Here is a 23221-nt window from a genome sequence, read left to right on the forward strand (position 1 = left end):
TGAGTTACATCTGAAAATGAATGCAATGCTATTTAAAATAAAAACAAAAAACAAAAAAGGAAGAACATTTAAAATGATGAGCAAATATTTCTCACAGGTGTTACTTACTTGGATTTTGAGGAAAAAGAGTACAACTTTTGCAGTGGATTATTTCTTTGACGACAGCTACTTCTGTTGGTGGTGGGGGTGGTACCAGCCCCAGGCCTGGTATCATTGGATTAATGGGGGTGATTCCAGTCATCATGTTGAGGCTTGGATCAAAGCCTGGGACGCAGATTGAGTCTGTAAAGTCCACAAGATAACATTTTGGCTGGAGAATCTTAAATCCACTTTTCTTGTTGTTTTTGCTATTTTCCTGCAAAGAGTATTTGACTTTATAATTTCTATTTTTCAGGAATTTCTCCTGGCGTAAGATATAGCATTTTAGAAAGCTATTCCAGAATGGTAAAGAGAGAGAAAAAAAGATGAAGCTAAAACTACACAAAAAGAAAATTGTATGACTTAAAATATTAACATGGCAGAACAGAACACAGCATATTAAAGTGTAAAACCATGCACCATGAAGCTTCGCTATTACTGTGAATGCAATTTTCTGTTTCTTAACATCAGTGTATTGTTTACATTGCCTTATGGTCTAGAATGGGGGAAGAATATGACTTAACATTGAAGTGCCCTATAAATCTAATTGTCCTGATTTTATCAAAGGAGTCTTCTCCCCAAATCATGGCAGTTACCTAGATTTAGGAAAGTTCAATTTCTATGCATGCTTTATAGTGATGCATTCAGGTCCCACCTAACCTATTTCCCCCAGGAAGAAAAAAAAGAGTGATTATAATTACTATGGCTGGGCTAGATACAAACAGGCATAAAATTAGCTATATACATTTCTGAATTCTACTGGATAATCACACTTTCTTCCTATAATTCAATGAACAAATAATTGGCCCACCCTTCTGAAATTTTTATGCCCTTTATAAAAAAGCAACTTGAAAAACGGGAAGGGAGCAAAAAGGATGGGTTTTCCAATATAAACACTGAATCGTTTTTTCAGTCTGATAATAAAGCAAGTAATTCCAAAGGTAATATACAGGGATTTTTTTTTTTTCTAAATAAGTAAAACCTTACTAAGAACAGAGACTGTTAAAATACTGTACTAAGTTTCCAAGAGTAACTACAAGGGGATCCATCTCCTGAGGGTTTTTCTGTTTGCAGAAAGCAGATACCCTCACTGGTAGTGTGAATGTCCGCAGGTAGACAGACAGTAGCACAGGTGCCACCAGGCGATGTCATGGTGACCCTCCACTACTCCGTGAGGATGAAACTCCCTTCTCGTCTCTTATTTTCCTATCTTTTCTCCCTCCTCATCCTTGATCATTCCCATTCTTCCTTCCTGCCCCCATCTCCTTGGTTCTCACATGCAGCCTGTGCCTTGGGCCTCTGCATGGCTTCCCTCTTTGCTTACCTGGGCTGAAAGGCTGGATAAGCCTAGAGGCAGATGAGATGACAAACACGCCTTTTGTTTACTAAGAAACTCCAGACGATACAGGTCCAGCAAAACCTTTTCGTTCCTGGGAAAAGGTTTTTATGGCATTCCTCCAGCTACCGTGGACATTTCCCCACTCCTCCTCTCAGTTGAACAGAATAGATGGTATAATCCTGTCTGCAACCCCAAGAGGACTGCTGTCCCATTTATTAGAAACTCCATTTAATTTGATAGTGTACCACCAGTGTGACTTCAATAAGATGTGTGGTTTTTTGTTTGTTTTTGTTTTTAACCCTAAATATAAATGTCAAATAAGCATTTTCTTTCAAAGCAGTCACCTTGACATATTAGGTACTTCCTCTATAATTATGGTTCTGGATTTCTCTATCTGAAATATGGGACTGTTTGACTGGAAAATCTCTTAGAGCACTAACATTTCAGGACTCCAGGATTCTGTGCTGATATTACTCTTACTCAAAACAAACAAAGTGATATACAAAAGACATACAAATTTAGAAGTGACAGGGACAAGACTCAAACTTGGTTATTCATTTAATCCTCATAAAGTTCCACAGCTATTCCCATTTTACAGATAAAGAAATTGAGGCTTAAAGTAAAGTAAAATCTCCAACATTACAAAGCAAACAAATGGCAGAGTCAGAACTAGGACCCAGGTCTCCGGTTCCATATTTAAACACGTATAAATATAACTATTTAAAGTTTCCACCTAGAATGACCCAATCTGATTATCTAATATGAGGGTGAGGGTCCTTCAAAAAGTTCATGGAAAGCTTCATATTATCTTTCAATTTCATTTTTCCACAAACTTTTTGAAGTATCCTCATAGTATGCCATTACTTCTAAAAGTTTACTTATCAAGTAAAAGAAACCCCAAAACAATCAAGATTTGTTCTGCTGATCCAGATGCCAATTCTAAAGAATAATTTCCAGAACAGAGTGGTTTTCAACATCCTCATCACTGAAATAACATATTGGCTTCCAAGGTGAATATATTACAAATAGAAATATTGGCAATGGGAATATTGGCATGCTGGTGCTTCTATTTAATCTCGTTCTGTACATAGGCTTCATCTGTTTCTTTCCTGGCCTGGCCCTCACCATTATTTGCCAGTGCAAGATGATTTAAGGCTGAAACCACTCAGGACTGCAAACCCTGAAATGAGAGCCCTGTGAATTGTAATAGACGTTTCCCACAAATGGATGGGAAGCCCAGCACTTGCATTCTCTTTTACTTGAAACAGATTTCTGTTTTCTTTTTGAAGGTCAAATAAACGTATCTGCAGAAATGGGGACAAAAGACATTACTCTTGAGCAAAATATTCTAATATATATAGCCAGAGTTACTTTGCTTTTCATGAGACATCAATATGAAGAGACTGTGAGGTTTAATGAAATCTGCACAGTGAGTGCAGTAGCTTGAAAAGAGCTTAGAAAGGAATTAACACTTAAATTATGTTGGACCTCAAAGGATCTGAGATTCAGTATTTGAGAAGAAGAAGTAGGGAAGGATTCAACTTAAAAAAAAAGTCATTACATTTTAACAATATATGAACAGATGGAAATTGTTTTTTTCAAAGAGCGCAAGAGCACACTATGTATTAACTCATTAAAACAAATGTACAAACTTTGAAAATCTGAGAGAGAGACATACACAGGAAGACAAAGGTGAGAAGAAAATGCAGACTCTGAGAGTCTGTTCCTGGTCTGGCTTGGAAAAGCTGCCCCTGTGAACTGCAGAGATAATGAGTTATAATTCTACTCAGGAAAAAGAAGAGGGTGGCTCAAATTACAGCAAGAAAGAATCCAATTAAGTATACAGTAGCACTTTCTTTTAGAAACTGTACTTAAGCAAGAGGAAGGGTTATTCATTTCAGCCTGTCTAGCTCCTCTCAGTATTGCTAGCTCCAAGCAGAAAGAGGGCAAAGCCCAAGCACAGGGAATGTATCTTTTTGGTTGTCTGTTCCCAACTGGACAAGACAAAACAAAAACAAAAATCCAGTTTATTGATTCATAGGCCAGTAATTTTGTCAATTTGACAAGCATTTTTTGGAAGGCAGGTTGGGGTTTTGTGTTTAGGATTTTAGAGGCATGGCAGTTAAATTAATTATTAGTTCATTCATTCACTCATCATTTCCTGGGCACATACTACTGCCAGGATCTGGAGTTTCAGAGGTATCTGTACTATGTTCCCCACTTGGGTGTGAGGAGAGAATAAAGGAAGGGCATGAACTTCAGCAGAAGAGTTGAGACCTGTGAGCTGAGGCTCAGAGGGAACTGCCAGGAGTGCGCCTGATAGGCCTGAGGAATTTCATGTGATTTCCATGGCTCCATCATGGTGTGCATGCAACAGTGTGGTCACAATGTGTGGCAAGGCTGCAGGAGTTAGATCAGATCAGAAGGGATCTTGCTGTTCAAGCTAGAGCATCTCAACTTTATTCTCACTGGAATGTCAGCCCCTCGAGGTCAGACGTGTACTCTGCCAGGTCAGACACCCGCACTGCCCTTCCTCCCTCCTTTTCTCTTTGTCTACTGCCCCCTTGCAGTGGCTTGCTCCAGTTCTGCCCTTTCCAGTGGATGCCTCTGTGAAGAGTCTCATGTGAGGTGAGAACTAGGTCCCATTTGAAAGAAAGGCACTCGGGGCCTCTTGCCTGTCAAGGCTGGACATAACCAGGTTAGTTGTGGGCAGGAAAGCTGGGCTGCAGCTGCAGGGACAGAGATAAATTGTCAATGCCAGAGACAAGTCTGGCCTAGAAGGCAGAACATAGTGTTCCAAGAGAATAATAAGAGGAAAGAGGCAGTAATCAGGCTAAATGGTAGCATAACAGGTCTAGCCCTGGGCCGAGTGTGTCCTGACAAAGTGGCTGAACACAGAGCTCATGAGCAGCAGACAAAACACAGGCCCTGGCAGGGTGGAGGCACCACAGGGCTCTGTTTGCAGGTGACAGGGACTGAATCAGCCTGGTTTAGGGTTCAGACTCGGTCCAGGGTTCAGACTTGGTCCAGGGGATGTGGGGTTTGGCAACAGTATCATGGGGTCACAGGTTGAGAAATACCAGGCTATCGGGCAAGTGAACTAAACTAGGACTCAGGCCAGAGAAGCAAGACAGGATCCAGATGCTAAAAGCAAAGCCTGGGGTTTGGGGAAGGAGGCAGATATCAGACATGGGGCATAGGTCAGAGCCTGGCCAGCATAAAGCCTGCTTGGATGCTGAGCCCCAGAAGGCAGGGCTCCAGGGCTCTAGGGCCCTCTTCCTCCTGCCTAAGGCCAGATGGGCCCTCAAGTCTAGGGAGATGCATGTGGGGCCAGGACCCAGCACTTGTACGGGGCAGACAGGCAGGCTGGAGCATCCCTGACAAACAGGCTGTAGTGCCTCTCCTTTCTCCAGAAGTACTGGTGACCTAAAGTGTGACCTACCATCACTCTTCAGAGAAGCCACATGACACATAAGCACATTGTGTTTACTGGAAGTTTAGGATGGAGAGACTTTCTCAGGATGGTTTCCAACTGGAATTGACAAGCTTTGCTCTTCTACAGCATCATTAAGTTCACGAACTACTAAAAGTGATGCCTTTTTTCATTATATGTTTTCCTTTTCTCAAATGTTCTTTAAAAACCTTTTTGTGAACAGCAGAAGAAAAGTAGTTTTTAAAAAGGTGATCTTGAAGTCAAGGGATCTGGGCACAGCCACATGACCTAAGGCTGCCTGGTTTCTTAATCTCTCTGTGCTTCAGTGTCTTGAATGTGAACATGAACAGCAGACACACAACTGCCACGAGGTGGGAGCATCCAAGAAGACCACCTGGGTGAAAGCCTCCCATAGGCCTCCTGTACATCAAGGTGTGACCAGTGCAGGTCTGCAGTCAGATGTACCTGAGACCAAGCCCTGGGTCTTCCATGAACTGGCTGTGTGACCTCGGGAAATTTAACTAATCTTTCTATGTCTCATTTATAATATCTGTAAAATAGAGTGAATAATATTTACCTTTTAATGTTCTTGTGAGATTTAAATGGGATTAAAGAAAAAAAAACCCAAAGTGTTTAGCATAATGTCCAGCACATGGTAAGTACTCAATATATGGTACCAATTACACATAACATAAATATACAGTCATGTGCTGCATAATGACATTTCAGTCAATGACAGATTGCATATATGAAAGTGGTCAGAGCAATAGGCTATGCCATGTAGCCTAGGTGAATAGAAGGTTGTACCATGTAGGATTGTTTAAGTACACTCTGTGATGTTCGCACAATGATGAAATCACCTAATGACGCATTTCTCAATGTATCCCCATCCTTAAGTGACACATGACTGTATTTATAACAAATATTTATGTAACCTTATATAAATACTAGTATAATGTTATTAACATTGAATACACATAAAGGATCATAGTGATGATAACAAAGTGTTTTTCATTCGACAAAGATTTGAGTGCCTACTAGGTGTTGGATGTTTTGCTCAGTACTTTGCATGCAAAGACATTGTAAAATATGAGTCCTTCTTTCATGGATGTGACAGTCCAGTGACAGAAACAACTTAGAAAATGATGATACAGTTTGACGCCTGTTGTGAGACATTTAAATAAGGGTTTGCCATGGAAACAAAAGAGCATCTAAACCAGTTTGGGATAGGGGATGTTAAGGGTTGTTGCACCCCTGAAAAACATAAGGTCCTAAGCCCTCATACCTATGAATGTGACCTTATTTGGAAAGACGGTCTTTGCAGATGTAATCAAATTAAGATGAAGTCATCCTGGGGTAGGTCGGACCCTATCTAACATGACTGGTGTCCTTATAAGAAGAAGAGAAGAGACACAGACAGAACAAGAGAGAGTGCTATGTGATGGCAGAGAGAGAATGTGGCCCTGCCAGTCCCTTCATTCTGTTGTTTAAAGCCACCCAGTTTGTGGTACTTCATTTCAGCAAACCTGAGAAGCAAATGCGGGGGGATAGTGTCAGAGAAGGAATCCTGGGGGGGTGACAGCTGACCTGATTTTTAAAAAGGATGACTTCTTTTATGCAGCGGGCATGTAAGAAAGGTATCCCCAAAATATACTTACAGGATCCTAAGTACGAATTTTTTTCTAAATGTTCTCGCAGAAGAAATGTTCAAGACCAGGGGAGGCAGAATTACTCTTAGGCTTTCCCTTTGTGAAAAAACAGATCCTGAAGATTGCTATATATTTGTTGAACAAATCAACTACACAGATTGTACATTAACATAATAGTATACTTTATAAGATCAGTGAATGCCTACAAGCAGGATCTTTTAGAAAGTGAAATTGAAAATGCTTTGTGATATTTCCAAAGAGATCCAAAGGCGGAGAGGTATGTTTTCCATTCAAACCCGAGATGTATATTCAGAGTCCTGGAGCCCTGCCGTGCATGCTTTATAAACAAAGACCTCATTCCATCAATAAAACCCTCTGTCTGCTCGACTGAGGCTGCAGTGCTGGCAGAGTAGAGGCACGCAGCCATCAACAGCTATTTTAAGTGCTGTTGACTTGGGTGAGGAGATTTGTGTCTATGTTTGAAAACATGACATGACACGAAGTGAAGAGCACTTACAAACTTCTGACCAAAACTGGCACAGAGAAGAACTCACTGCTCAAAGAAGTCTGTCAGATCTTTGCAGCAACCTGCGTGCAAAGCATGCACTCAAGAACCAAACGTGTTTTGACTGAGTGGGAGGTAAGAGCCCATCAAAGGTTCTGGGCAATCTGCTTGCTTGGGGGCCAGGTGAATTGGATTTTTTGCCCGAGGCCTTAGTTGTCACACTCAGAGCCAACTGCTCCATGTTGGCTGGACCTGCTGAAACACCCTCTTAGGCCACAATGGGTCTCACAGCTAAGACACCAAAACTGTGCTGGCATGTGCCAGTCAGGCGTGGAGGGGTCCACTTTGACAAGGAAGCAACGGACCTCACCGAAGATCATGAAATGCCAAAGCTAAAAGAGACTTGGGCATTACTTAGTCCTACCTCCTTGATTTAGAGATGAGAAAACTGATGTCCCCCAGAGAGATTTAGTGACTTGTCCAAAGTTACACAGGTCGTGAAGAGTGGAGCTGGGATTAGAATCAAGAGTCCTGCTGCTGCTTCACTATGCAGTTGAGTTATCCAGCATCTCTCCAAGCCTGCCTTTACTTTGCATGCCTCTAGTGACAGTGAATTCACTACCTCCCAACATGGCCCACTCATTTCCTAATGGTTTTTGTAATGAGGAATTTATCCCTCCTATGCTAACTCATGACCTCATAACCTGTAGTTAAATCCCCTGTTCTTATTCTGTGCTCCTGGGCTACAGTAACAGGCCCGATTCTCTTTCCCACCCTAACTGGTCAAATCTATGAAGAGAGCTTGCAGGAACACCTGAGTCTTCTCTCCCCGGGCCTCAGTACCTTGCTTCCCTCAGTCCTTCCATGTGTGACCGCCCTTCTCTAAAAATCCACCTTTTCTAAGGCCTAAGGTTATCTGTAGGAAGAGGCCAGGAAGAAGCTGGCCACCGATCAGCAGTGGTCTCTATCTTTCTTAAATCTGAAGTCTATATATTTTTTAATAACTTGGCATATTATGATTAAAAAGCAATGGTCACATTTAATGTTTGTTCCATGCCAGGCCTCTGCTGAAAGCTTCATGTCACCTCATCACGTGAGTCCTTCTGGAAGCCCCATCACACAGCTGACGCACGCTGAATCACCTCATCCAACTAACACATACACACGTAGTCTCTGTAGGATGCCCTTATGCAATTTTGCAGTTAACATTTGGAAACTAAATGATTTGCATTTTCCATTTCATTTTCCAAAATCTGTCTTGTTAAGTTCTCCTTCTGTCTTGAATTTCCCTTCCCTGGCCCTCCATATCTATAAAATGGCTAGACAACACTTTCTTAAAGTTCCTGTCCCTTCCAATTCACCAGCAAATTCCTCCTTGCAGGTCAGACTCAGACACAGAGGGGGAAAGCTCCCCCTGCTGCCAGGTGTGAGAGGGGAGCTACCAGCTGCTTTTCCTGCAGATGCCTGCTGGGGATGTGGGGCTGGTGCGTCGTCCACTCACTTCCTCCCTCTAGCCAGGTGGTTAGTCCTTTGCTCCCACCAAGATATTATTTTGATTGTTTCTCCTCTTTACCTTTACCCCAAATGTTTTTCAGGGTCCCTTCACCCTCAGGTTTCTGAATTCTGGCATGTGTTTTTAGGCAAATCACTTAGATTCCCTTCCCCATCATTTATTTCTTTTTAAGTCTTTGTCGTTGATTTTGTTTTAAGGGCCATTGCCGAGTCTCGGGGCTGCACATGGAGTTACTCTTAATTCCTGTGTTAGGAGCTCATGCGTACTGAGTTATTTCCCCTGGTCTGTGGCCTGCTGGTGTCCCCTCAGTTGTTTCTGTGTCTTATCTGAGTGTACTCCATAGCAAACTGTTTGTAGGATCCTGGGCATCTGTCCTTCTCCATTCCTATTAAACACTTTTGAGCAGGTTAAATAGCTTCAGGGCTTGCCTGTTTCTTTTAATGGCACCACCCCTCCCCTTCACAATTCCTAGTTTAAAACCTCTGTAGGTAATATCCAGTCACATGCCAAACCCTCTCAGATATACCTACCTTTGAAAGAAGTTCTATGTCATCTCTTTTGTTCCACTGTTAATTCAGGTTCTCATGAACTCTCACCTGGAGTACTGCAAAAGCCTCCTTTTGTCCCCCAAACTGTAGCTCCTGTATCTTCCTCTCCCTCCAGCTTCCCTCCCTCCCTCTCTGCTGTCCTTCCATCCTGGCTCCCTCCCCCATGCCCTCCTCACACCCCTGGACCTAGATCAGCCAGTGATGCCCACAGGAGAACCACGAGAACAGGCTCTAATTGGGGCTTCTAAATTACTTCTTTCAAACTTCTTTCCATGTCCCTATCTCATTAGTCGATGATTAATCTTCTCTCTGTATGATGTTATGTGACTTTGTACAGCAGGACTGTTACATAATGATAAGAGTAAAAAAAGGAAAGACTGAATAGGCTCTTGGTGTTCTCTGCTCTGTCCTAACTGACAAGCTTATGGTACAGGAACAGACAGTAGAGGCGAAAAGCTACTGAATCTTGAGAAATATTTTTGAACATTCAGTCAGGCAACTATGAAGTACTTTTCAATTTTTACATACCTATTTTTCCATATATCTGTTTTTCTAAGGAGTGGAGACATTCCAAATATATGTTGAAATACTATATATATGTTAACACATTTCATGCCAGTGTTTAATGCCTCCTTTCTCTGTAGAAGTTGGAGAAACAGCCTGGTGATGTCATATTGCCCACTGGAGTCAGTGGTCATGACAGCAGAAATGTATGTCACATTATGTAAATGTCTTTAAAGGAATATTCCTCTTGAAACCTGCTTCTTTCCAAGGCAATGTGCAAGGGCTAACCCTTTGATTTTATTTACCAACCTTGGTTTCAGTTCACAAAGGCATCTGAGAGATAGGGAATGTCTCATAAATTTAAAAAAGAGCAAAGGAAAACATTCGATATTTAACTTCAAAGAAAACATTCATATAATAGTATTTTAAACATTTTATGTAGGTTTCAATTTAAATTCACTGTTTGAAGGGGCTGAAACAACACAGAATTGGCCTCTCTAAGTAACATCAGCATATAGCTGTAGACTTGGAGAAAAACTAGAGCCTGTTGTAAAGGTAAATACATCATGAATGCTCCTAAAGGAAACTGCAAATAGTGTGTGGATTTGAAATCACAGACTAATATTTAATTTTTCTTCTAGACTGTGTGGTCAAGTACTGGGTAACATAATTATCCCCTTATCTCAGACTTCAGCACAGTCCTTGGCACATAGTATCATCTTCAATAAATACTGGTTGAATGAATGAAAAATTACAAAATTTACATAATTTACTGAGTTCATAATAAAGGGACAAGACAATTGTGGTTGTTCAATCCACAATTCGCTAAATAAACTCATATTCAACTCTAAGCAAATGATATTTGGCATTCTTTATATTTACCTTATTAAATGAACAGTAAAAGCCATGAGGATTTTTGTTAATTATTCCTTATAATATCATTGGAAAATGATGATTGTTACTTACATTTTATGGATAATGAGACTAAGAGGCACAAGGAGTGAGGGTGTGCTCAGGATCACAGAATAAATGGACAGAACTGGTCTTTTAGTGCTTCTTAATGTCAATGTGGCATCTGTAGGACAGACCTCACACTCACCCTCCCACCAGCTCGTGGCTACAAGAACAGACACCTGATCCTAAAGGAATGAGGTAGAGGGGCAGGAGAGTAAGTATAGTCTCATTTAAATCCATACAAGGTCCTCCCATATAATCCAACTTGGAAGTACTTGGAAAATTCAGGACAGGAACAGGGACAGGAAAGGACAACTTAATTCCATACCACAGGGGAGTGCTATAATCTAACAGTATCATAAGTAAAATGTAACCTCACCAAAACAAGTTTACAAATGAGGTAAAAACAAAATCTTCACTCATCTTCTGTTAAAATTTTAAAAAAGGAAGCATAAACCATATGCAATAAACACAATCTTCAACTTTATATTATGTTCAATTAGGAGAAAAATAAAGATGAGGAAAATAAAGGAGCTGTAGATCCTGGATAAAAATGAGGATGTAAGGAAAAGAAATAGAGTTGAGGATGGCAAGAAAAGAGAGAAGTCAGAGGGAAAGGCAGCAATAGACAGATGGAGGGACTATTTGGGTCTCAGGGTCAAGACACCCCCTCCTGCCTGCTGATTAGCCTCTCAGTGCCTCAGTGCTTAATCTGCCAAAAAGAAGACTAAAAAGCTTACCCTGACAGGGTTGTTCTGGGGATTAAATGAGTTAAAATATGTAAAGGGATTCAAAGATTACTTAGTACATAGTATGCACTTGATACATATTAGCTAGCACTTTCGTGATGAATATTATATATATTTGTGTGAGTGAGTGTACGCATATGTGTTTCGCGTTGTATATATGCTACAGTACTGCTTGAGTGTCCTTCTTTAAAAGAAAGCATATCCCAACTCTCTGTTGCTTTTTAAGTTCATGTTCTTATTATTTGTCCTAGCACCAAGAAGCAATACTTTAGGTGGAAATCAGAGAATCTTCTAAAAACACATCTGAGGAGACAGTGCCATATAGTTCCCTTAGTGGAGAAATTTCTCCAAGAGTTTAGTATTAGAAATAACTCCCCTCCCTCCCAGGACCCAAGATGGTTTTCTGGGCCTGGAAATGAGAATTGTAGACTTCGCAGTGTTTCTTTTCTGCTTCTCCTGCCAGGAAGATTAGGTGTTATTATACCAAAACACATCAACTATGCTCATTCCTATGTTTGGCAATCTGCTCTCCCCTTAACCTTAGTTTTTCCCTTTGTAATCCTATTTTATCCATCTAAATAAATGTCTATTTTAAGTTTCTTTTTACACACACACATGTCTTTTTCATAAATTAAAATTGAGCAGCACCAGACTTTAAAAATCCTTTGTTACATCTGAGGCCCTAGCCAGATTTCATTGTTTACATGTCGATGTGCATTTGAATTTAGAAAGCATCAGCGCCAACCCATCTTCTCCATAGCCTGTCATTTCTGGCAACATCTTGAATAATTCCAGTAGCTTATTTTTCAGAGAAGTAAACTAAGGTGGAATAATTTAACTAACAAATTGTCATTTAAAACTAATTTAGCCTTTTGGGCCAAGTGCAATGTACTTTGGGGAGGATTTCTTAGTGGTTTGTTTTCACAGTGCTTTCTTCCCCAGAGTTGGTCCCTAGACCTTAGAAACTTGGAAAAGAAATTTCCCACATGAAAAACATATGCCAAACATGTTTTTCTGGAGAGTTCAAGATCAAAAGCAGAGACTATCACCCAGATTTTCACTTTAAGTTAATCATTTTCTGCCCAGTTGTAAATTCAAATAATGTTTTTGTTCTTCATTCAGGGGTCCACATCTTACTCTCATTCCCAGAGGTACCTAGTTTTGAATTGTTACTAAGCCTTTTTACAATGTTATATTTTCAAGATCTTTTTTCAGTTACTTAATAAACTGGTCTTCATTGCATGTCTCCATGATTTCCCCCCCTCCCCAGATGAACAAAGGAAATGAGGTTTGGAAGACTGAAGACATTTGCCCTCAGTGTCACTGGAATCACAGCAAAAGCAGACTGTGGTCCTCAGTCTCCTGACCACAATGAGAATCTACTTGCCTGTGGTCACCAGGGAGGCACAGGGCAGAGGGGAAGACATAGGATGCACAGTCTTTGGGGTTTAGTTCCATGTCTACCTCAGGTTCCTCACCTCAGACATAAGCCTGAAACCTGCCTTGCCTACTTCACACTGGTATTATGGAGGTCAACTTATGTGATGGACATATATGTGCCAGCAATTTACAAACAAGTAATCGATACACAAACGTAAATTATACTTAGGATTTTTTTCTACTTCAGTGTCCTCTGGGACTCCACAATAGTGCTAAGTACCTATCTTGTGCAGACAGAGAATTCAATATATTTTAAGTATATTACTGTGCTTTAAAGAATACGCAGAAGCATGACAGGGGAGATAGGGAATGAGAGAATGTGTGTGTGTGTGTGTGTGTGTCTGTGTGTGGTACATACTCGTTCTTCTCACACAATCCACACTTCTCATCAGAAGGTGCCATTTCCATGTTAGGGTCAGCCAGAAAGTTTTATTGCTGGGAGAACTGAGGAGCAGAGTGGCTTATTGCCCTGGGTCCCTCTGAGAAATTTATTCATTCAACATTTATTAGTCACCTACAAGGTTGCTAGGCAATGTGCCAGATGATGTGGGCCCAGAGGTACGTTAGGATCCCCAGCCCAGGTGCTCCCAGACCACAGTGAGGCACATGACGGGCACCCAGCCACAGCAGAAAGGGGCAGCATAATGAGGGAGCCCCACACAGCACCTATGCAGTCTTACCGAAAAGAGCTTGGCTGTACTCGGAATTACAAGTGGCCTTCCTCAGTCAAAGCATCTACCTAGCCAGCTACACCATGTCCCCCAACCCAGGCACAGAGCACTGTGTAAACACATACCCAAGTCAGAGAGTAGCTCCCCCTAGGGCCCTGGCCATGCTTTCTACAGTAGTCATCTTTGCTGCTATTATCAAATGCCTTTTTGGGGGTAGAGGACTGTTGGATATTTTATTATTGATCTTTCTTTATCTATATTGTTATTTCCCTTTCTACTCTTCTTAAGACAGGGGCATTCTGGATCAGTGGGCCTGCTCCAGGCTGAGTTTACATCCAACATGCCCGTGATGTGGAGGACTGAGGTTACAAAGGATAGATTTGTTCCAGCGACAGAGTACAAGGGCTAGCTAATCTATATTTGCTTGTTGTAACTGAACAGGGAATTTACATTTGCTAGAAAAGCCAGGATAGAAATGTTAGCTCAGGCATTCATGCCCTTATTCAATTATGTTTCCTTGACTGTAACAAAAACAGATCTTCACGTTTTCTTCAAATACATGTGGTAAGTCAGTCGAAAGAATTTGAGAAACATATCACAAGTATTTAACTTCCTTCAATCACAGAGCAATGGGATAGACACATGAAAGAAATAAATCATTTCAGCATAAAGTATTTGTTAAACAGAGCTAAGTTAAACAAAACAAAAATAGAATAAATTGAGAGGATGTATCGAGTGTGTATACTGGGGATTTACCCTGGAGCATTTTCTGTTCAGTATCTTTTCTTAATGTCTGGAACAAAGAATCCTATAATACACCCATTAACTACTCACTGTCACCAGCCAGCACTTGTGATCAAGGCACGTAGCTGCTAGGAACACAAAAAGGTTGAAGATGAGTGTTTGGGCTGCATGCTTCGAGAGGGACAGAAACTTTCAGAGAAAATTGACAAATAAAAAGTACCTTAATTTTATTGAAAAACTGTTATCCTAAAAAAGTTTTATTCTAAAATGAAATGAAAGGGCTGACAGTACACCCAGAGTGACACAGCTGGCACAGTCATAGTAGATAATGAAAAGAAAGTCCTGTGTGCAAGAGGTAAATCCTAATCTTGCAGGACATTGTCAGAAAATCAAATCCTACAAAGAATCCCTCACACTGTCACCCTTTGCTACCATCTGTCAAGGAGTGGTGCCAGGTCAGCTCTGAATTGTTATTACCATAAGAAGCAGTGAGGTGTGAATTTGGAGGATCCAGGCCAATTAGGCTTCTGTCAACCTCTTCTAATGGGATTCCCAGCACCTCTTCCCTGGGCTCGCCCCTCCACACCTGGCTGGGCTGGCCTGCCTGGCACTGTCCCTCTTTTGGACACCAGCTCCCTTTCAGACAGACTTCATACCAGCCTGACCAGAAGGTTCTCTTATTTAGGAAGCTCACTACCCAATTTTTCCCTTCCCCTCCTCCACCTCACAGGTGTGATTCTTTTGGATCTTTTTCCCACAAACAGAGCTCCTGGGTATGGTCTCTTCTTTCTTTTGGGTGAATCACACTCTGAGTAAAAATCTGCTGTTATTGGCCTTGAAGACTCCAGATGGATACTGGAGGAAGGTATGGAAGGGGAAGGGTACTCATTTTTACTGAGTATTCTAGTTGCCAGGAAAGATGCTAGGCACTTTCATGTATCTCATCCCATTTAATCTTCATGACAACAGCACAGGGGAAGTCAAGGAATGGAGAAAATTTAAGTCAAGTCAGCATTGGCAGAGTCAGATCTCAAACCCAGGTCAGTCCTATAGCAAAGCCCTTTTTGTTTCACCAGGGCTGTCAATGACAAAACCCTAGGGTTTGGCCACTACACAAGATGGGACTGACCTTTAGCTGGTAAACAACTATCACTGTTTTAGGCCAGCATCTGTTCTGTTTGGTCAGTGCCCAAGACCTATCAGTTGTTAAATATTTGGGTATCATTGTTGCCCTTATCAAAATGAAATATGTGGCAAATAACAAATGTTTGACTTCTACTTCTGGCAAAGAGGGAGTTACAGTGACTGGATATGCTCTCCCATCTGAAACAACTAAAAAGCCAGATAAAACATATGAAACATGGTTTTCAGATATTGGACATCAGGCAATGCGAGGCAATGATTCCCAAGAGAAGGGATACAAACAAAGTAAGCCGTATGATTGCCCCAACTTAGTGCTAGGAGAGTTTCCAGGCTATAGCACAGGGAGGAGGAACCCTAGAAGAGCTCAGCAGTCTCCTTGAGTAAAGACATGGTTAGTACTTTGGGGAAGCCAAAGCAGTTAGAGTTCACAAGGCAGAGTACCAGAGAGAAGAGAGCTGCACACATGCACACACTCATACACAAACACACACCCCTTAGAGATCTACAGAGGGTCTACCTCAAGTCTTGAGCTGAGAACTGATCAGTGTATGTGTGTGAGGAAACTACACAAGGCAAGGGAAAGAGCCAACAAGAAGGATTACCAGGAACAATCCATAGAGATTACAAAGGGCCGGGAGGAGTTTGTGTCCCCATGAGCTAGCATAGAAAGCATCAAAATTCATGTGGTACAAGGTAGAATACTAAAACAGTAATGCCTCAGTAGTAGGGCAAAATTAGACCTAGACTAAAGGCTGCTTGGTTCTCTCATAAAAAAGCTTAAAAGCAAGCCTCAAAAGGTTCAAACTGCTTCCCACTAATTTAAATGTGTCCTACAATAAACCTCAAAAATATTTATAGGAATACAAAAATATCCAGCACCTAACAAGGTGAAATTCACAAAGTCTGGCAACCAATGAAAAATTTCCAGGTGCGACAGGCTAACTCCCATGTTCATCACAGCTCTGTTTACAATAGCCAAGACACGGAACCAACCTAAATGTCCATCAATGGATGACTGGATAAGGAAACTGTGGTATATATACACCATGGAATACTACTCTGCCATGAAAAAGAATGAAATTCTCCCATTTGCAACAACATGGAGAAACTTATGTTGAGTGAAATAAGCAAAGCATAGAGGGATAAATACCGCATGTACAAACTCATAAGTGGAAGCTAAGAGAGAAAGAAGGAAGGAAAGAAAGACCACAGTAGTGTGTTGGACTTGCAGAAGGAGAGGATATACCTTGGGCTACAAAGTAGAGTGGGGGGTCAGAGGGAAGAAGGTTGGGGATAATTGGGTGGGGGACACAGGGTACAAATGCAATGTGTGGTAATGGGTATGCTGCCACTATGAATCTTGCCTTCACATCTTGAGCACGAGGGGTGAAAAACAGCTTTGTATCTCATGAATATTCATAACCAAAAAAAAAAAAAACCCAAACCTTTGAATATGTTATTTTACATGTCAAAGGGAATTAAGACTGCACATAGCATTAAGATTGCCAATCAGCTGACCTTCTGACAGATTATTCTGGATTATTCCTGGAGGGCCCTATTATAATCATAGGAGTCCTTAAAAGGGGTAAAAGGGAGAAAATTGGAGTGATGTTATGTGAGAAGAATTCAACCCACAACTGCTGGCTTTAAACACGGAAGGGAGCAATGAGCCAGGGAATGCAGGCATCCTCTAGTAGTTGGAAAAGGCAAAGAAACAGATTCTCCCCTGGAGCCTCCAAAAAGGAATACAGCCCTGATGATAACTTGATTTTAGCCTAGTGAGATCTGCATCAGACTTCTAGCCTATAAAACTATAAGATAATAAACTTGTGTTGTTTTCAGCCACTAAGTTTGTTGTTCCTTGTTATAGCAAGAGTAAAAATAATAATACACTGCACATACAAAGAAACAGGAAAATGTGACCCATAATAAGGAGAAAAATAAATCAGTTTAACAAAAACATAAATAACACAGATGACAGAATTATTAGACAAGAATACTATATTGTCATAACTATGTTTTATATGTTCAAGAAGGGACATGAAAGATTGAACATATTAAATTGAGACATGGGAAATTACAGAAATGAGAAATACAATGTAAGAGGTGAAAATATACTGCATAAAATTAACAGCAGATTAGACATTTTATTAAAAAATTAGTCAATTTGAAGGATAGCAATAAAAAGTATCCAAAATGAAACATGAGGGGAAAAAAAAAAACAATCACAACAAAATGAGCAAAGCATTAAAGAGCTGTGAGACAACATTAAGAAGCCTAATATATTTGTAAATAAATTCCCTGAAGGAAGAGGGGGAGTGCAGAAAAATGTTTGAAGAAATAATATCTGAAGTTACCCAAATTTGACAAAAACTATAAACTCACTGATCTGAGAAACTAAAGAATATAACACACAAGAAACTTGAGTAAAGGTATACAGAGACACATAATAATTAAGTTTCTTAAAACCAGTGATAAAGACAAACTTTTAAAAGCATCCAGAGAAAAAAGAGATATTAATACTAATATAGAGAGGAACAAAGATAAAAATGAGAGCATATTTCTTGTCAGAAAAAATGAAAGTTAGAAGACACTAGGGTAACACTTTTAAAGCCCTGAAAGAAAAAAATCTGTCCACCTAGGTTCTATACCCAGGGAAAATATCATTCAAAAATAAAAGCGAGAGAAAGACTATTTCAGACATAATAAGCTGAAAGAATCTATCACCATAGATAAAAGGAACTTTTTTTCTTGTTCTTAAACTCTTTAATAGATAATAGACTGAAAAAAGCAAAAATACTAACAATGTATTTTGGATTTATAATGCAGAAGTAAAATGCATAATAGAAGATAGAATATAGGACAAGACTATGGTTATTACACTTTATATAAAGTGGTAAACCAACAAAAGAGACAACATTGGAATCATAAAGAGACTCAATCCAAAAGAAGAAAGAAAAATGGGATAAAAACCAGAATGCACAAATAAAATCAATTAGTAAGATTTATTTTAACCCGATCATACTGATAATCATATTAAATGTAAAGGGTCTAAATATCCCAATGAAAAGGCAGAGATCATTCGATTGAATGAAAGAAGTAAGACCCACCTACATACTGCCTACAAGAAACCCACTTTAAATATGAAGTCATTAAGAGGTTAAAAAATAAAAGGACTGAAAAAGTTACAGCATGTTAATACCAATCAAAAGAAAGCTGGAGAGGAGGGGTTGTATTAATATCAGGCAAAGTAAAGTTCAGACCAAAAAAGATATTATCAGGGACAAAAGGGTCATTTAAAACTGATAAAGAGGTCATTTCATCAAGAAAACAAACCCAAGCATTTATACACTGAATAACAGGACTTCAAAACATATAAAATAATAACTGATAGAATGGAAAGGTGAAGTAGACAAATCCACAATATCAGTCAGAAATTTCAAGAACTTTCTCTCAATAATTGATAGAATAAGTACATAAAAAAATCAGTAAGAATGTAGACAATTTAAATAACACTATCAACCAATTTGACCTAATTGACATTTATAGAATGCTTTACCCTACAATAACAGCAAGCACATTCTTTTCAAGTATACATGGTATGTTTACCATATTCTGGGCATAAACAAAAACTTAATAAAATTACAAAGCTGCAAAACATACAAAGTATGTCTGAAACCACAATGGAATTAGAAATTAATGACAGAAAGATACCTGGAGAATCACCAAATAATTGAAAACTTAATAACATATTTCTGAATAATCTATACATTAAAGAAGAAACCAAAAGGGAAATTAAAAGCTATTTTGAATTAAATTAAAATGAAAACATATCATATAAAAATGTATAGGATGCAGCTAAAGCAGTACTTACAGAGAAATTTATGGCACTGAATGCTTATATTAGAAAAGAAGAAAGGTCTTAAACACTGACCATGGCTTCTACCTTTAAAAAAAAACTAAAAAAAGAACAAATTAAGCCTGATATAAACAGAAAATGGAAGTAATAAAAATAAGAGCAGGAATTAGCAAAATATAAAACAGAAAAACTATGGAGAAAGTCAATGAAATCAAATGCTATTTCTTTGTCAAGATCAGTGAAATAGATATATCTTCAACCAGCCTTAGAAAGGAAGAGAGAGAAGATACAAACTACTATTATTAGGCATGAGAAAGGATAACTACAGATCCCACAGATATTATAAGTATAAAGAAATATTATGAAAAATTTGTCAATAAATTTGACAATATACATGAAATAGATTCCTTGAAAGATCTAAATGACCAAAGCTCATGAAAGAAGAAATAAATATATAGCCCTGTATCTATTAAAGAAATTAAATTTGTGATTACAATTATTCACACAAGGAAACTCCAAGCCTAGATGATTTTGCTATAGAATTCTACCCTAGTAGAAATTAAATATTAAGGAAAAATAATACTAATTCTATACACACTCTTCCAGAAAACTGAAGAAAAGGGAATACCTTCAATTCTCTTTATGATTCCACCATTATCCTAATACCAAAACCAGGTAAAAACATTAGAAGAAAAGAAAATTATAGACAATATCCATCATAAACTTTGAAGCAAAATTTTAAACAAAATTATAGTAAATTGAATCTAATGATCTATATAAAGGATGATACAGAAGTTATAAACAAGTTGATTTATGACTAGGAATGTAAGGTTTCTTTAACATTAAAAAAGTCAATAAATGTAATTTACCAAAGTAGTAGACCAAAAAAGAAAAAAATAAAAACATTTTCATCTCAATAGATGCAAGAAAAACATTTGACAAAATCCAACATTCATTCTTTCAGCAAACTAAAAATTGAAGAAAACTTCCTCAACCTAATAAAGGGAATGTACTTAAAATCTGCAGATATGCTCATGTTTAATGGTGTTTCCTCATAAAATCAGAAAAAAGGTAAGTATATCCACTCTTGCTACTTCTATTCAGCCACCAACATGTGACGACGTGGATGACTTTTAGAATAAATTTACTGAGTCAAAGAAGCCAGAAATTCAGTACATTCTGTATGGCTTCATTCATATAAAATTCCATAAAATACAAAATAACCTATAGAGACAGATAGATTGCTGGTTGCTTGAGGCTGGGCGTAGATGGGAGAGGGGGTTTGAGTAGGTACAAGGGAGAGATTCCACAGGGAACAGAAATCTTTTTGGTGTGACTGATATATTCATATTTTGATTGCCATGATAATTTTACAAGTGTATACATATGTCAAAACTTATCAAATTGTATAATTGAAATATGTATAGTTTTTTGTATGTCAATTATACTTTATTAAAGCTATAAGATGCAACATGTTTCAGGTCACCTGCAAAAATAACTACCACAGTGAACCAAATTGAACCAGTCATGGTCTCAACTGGGGAACGCATCATAGAAGCGCACTGTTGTCCTCCCTGACATCGACTTAAAAGCATCAGATGTACCTATACAAAGCTTTTTAGTTTCCCAAAAAGAGATATTTAATAGATCTCAATTTAAGCAAACAGTTGGCTATATGCCAATTCCACAATCTTAGAAGTCAACAAGAAGCACAGTGGGGATTACAGATGAACTGAACCAAATTTGGCATGGAACATGGTCTCAGACCACATAAGCTTTTGAAAATTGTAGATAATTTGGTAGGGTGAGATTAATTCTCACTCTCAACTCAATCCAAGGAGAAAATGTCTCCTAAGTAACATAAAAACTTGTAGTGGTTTAGATGTCACTGTATATCTGAATTTACTCCACAGAAATTCTTCTCCCAACTTGTTAAATTTCCAGACTTCTCCTTGGAGCCATGAACAGAATAAGAAAAACACAGATGTCTCAACTTCACAGTAATAATGATTCAAGACAAGCAAACCCTGAGCTGTTTGTATTTCAGATTAAAATAGAATTGAGAAGAGAAACATCATCATCCTGGGTACTAAAATGGATATTTAGACAAAGCTAGTTTAGATATTGTTAATATTGCAATATTACTATTTTCAGTTCGCAACACATGGGAAAATCCATGCATCCTTCTATTGCTTCGTTTAGAACTGGCATTCTAAATAAATTCTACATGCTCAATAAATAGGGTCTATTTATTTACTCAAAAGTGACAGACCCCATGGTACTACCCACAAAGGCTTCCCTTGTGTCTCCTGCTGCTGCTGCTGTTTACAGGGCTGCAATTACAGAAAGTGTTCTCAGCAAAACAAGAAATGACACCATTACCATCGACAGGAATTCTCCTGGCACTAGAGAGATTCCTTATTGAAAGAAATACAAAGCCAGTTTGCTGTTAGCAGAATGCATAGATTTGTTTGGCAATGGCTCCGCTCCTTCTGGACACCACCCTGCAGTTAATCACATTCAATTCTGAGTATCCTGCTTCTCTCCTTCCAGCAGGTTTTCACACCTTTCTAAGTTAAGTTTCCCAGAATGTAAAGGCTGCCACTACAGGGAGGCAGCAGAGCAAAATGCATGAGCCAGACGGCCTGTGTTCACATCCTGGCTGTGCCTCTCATGAGCACTGTGTCTCCAAGCAGATCGCTTAGCCTCTCTGTGCCCTGGTGTGCTATTTGTAAAAATGAGGTAATAACTGCACTTATTTCACTGAGTGAGGATTAGATATGATAATAACTGTGAGGTGCTTAGACAAATGCCTGGCACACACACAATAAATATAAGCAGTTGTTATTAACACAGCATTTGTAGAGAACGAATCACAGCAGACCTTCTAAGCTGCATCCTTATGGCAGGCACAGTAGGAATAAGAAATAGAAGCACTTCCTCTAATGATGCAGCAAACTCTTCTGGGAAAGAGAACCAGACAAGACCAGCCTATCAAAGAACAATAATTATACTAATACCACCAATTATTGAGTACCTTTTGCATACATTACAGTGTATAAAGGGCAGCATATACATCATCTTCTTACTTCCCACAACAACCCCATAAAGTAGACAATAGACCTCCCATATTCCAGATGAGGAAACTGAAGCCCAGAGAAGTGAAATAGTTTGCCTCAACTCACACAGCTGGTAAGAGCATGTCTGGACAGAACCGTCTGGCTCTCAGCCCACAGTTTTTCCACCGTTCTCTGCAGCTTTTCAATCCAAAAGGTAAAGGTGTGCTCTGAGTAAAGGCATTTGGGAGGAAAACAAATCTTTCAGGAGGCAGAGTTTCCAACAGGACACTGTCTTTGAAACCATTATAAGAAAGACAGTCTCGAGTAATGCTGGGCGAAAGTTTCCTTTTCACACCTGGACTCAGAGATGACAATCATCACTGCTGGGTCATCTCTGTGTGGCGAGATAATATACTTGAAATGATAATCAATTGTTTCCTGGTTTTTCCTTGGCCCCTATCTGGTTCTGTAATTCAAACCTGGCTGTTCAGTATTCACGTCCTCAGGGAAGGATATTATGCTGAGAGGTCCGAGAAAAAAAGTGCACGATATGGTGGCATTATGGCATCACAGGGACTGGAAGGACTGTGCCATCGAGATCTAGAGTAAGTCTCCCCACTTCCCAAATGGAGGAAGAAGTTCTCTGATTGATTTTAAATAAGTGCATATTTCCGTACATTTGGAATATTTCATGATTAAAAATTAAAAAGTATTGATAAGCAGGAGAAAGTTTTACATCAATAAACTCATAACTACCAGAATATTCTCAAGATTAATTTTGAAAGGAAACTTCTATTAAGTTTTATATTAAGTAATAATTCTATAAAAACCAATAATCTAAATCAAATTAAAATTTCAAACTAATAAAAATGTTTGCAACATATATGACATATTGTAAAGGGGCAAATCCCTAATACACAAAGAACCCTAACAAGCAAACAAGAAAAAAAAAAAAATGTGTCAATAGAAAGTA

The 23221-nt window shown here is 39.1% G+C and overlaps 1 protein-coding gene across 1 annotated transcript in view; it reads right to left on the minus strand.

Annotated features, from left to right (window-relative positions):
• ENOX1 (ecto-NOX disulfide-thiol exchanger 1) overlaps positions 1-23221 on the minus strand; it is a 186975-nt gene that overhangs the window by 140386 nt on the left and 23368 nt on the right. The window contains exon 3 of the mRNA XM_063102878.1: positions 109-282. Within this exon, the coding sequence (XP_062958948.1) occupies positions 109-282 (174 nt within the window). The remainder of the gene's footprint in view (positions 1-108; positions 283-23221) is intronic.

The sequence above is a fragment of the Cynocephalus volans genome, chromosome 7 (genome assembly GCF_027409185.1).
Source record: "Cynocephalus volans isolate mCynVol1 chromosome 7, mCynVol1.pri, whole genome shotgun sequence".
NCBI lineage: Eukaryota > Metazoa > Chordata > Mammalia > Dermoptera > Cynocephalidae > Cynocephalus > Cynocephalus volans.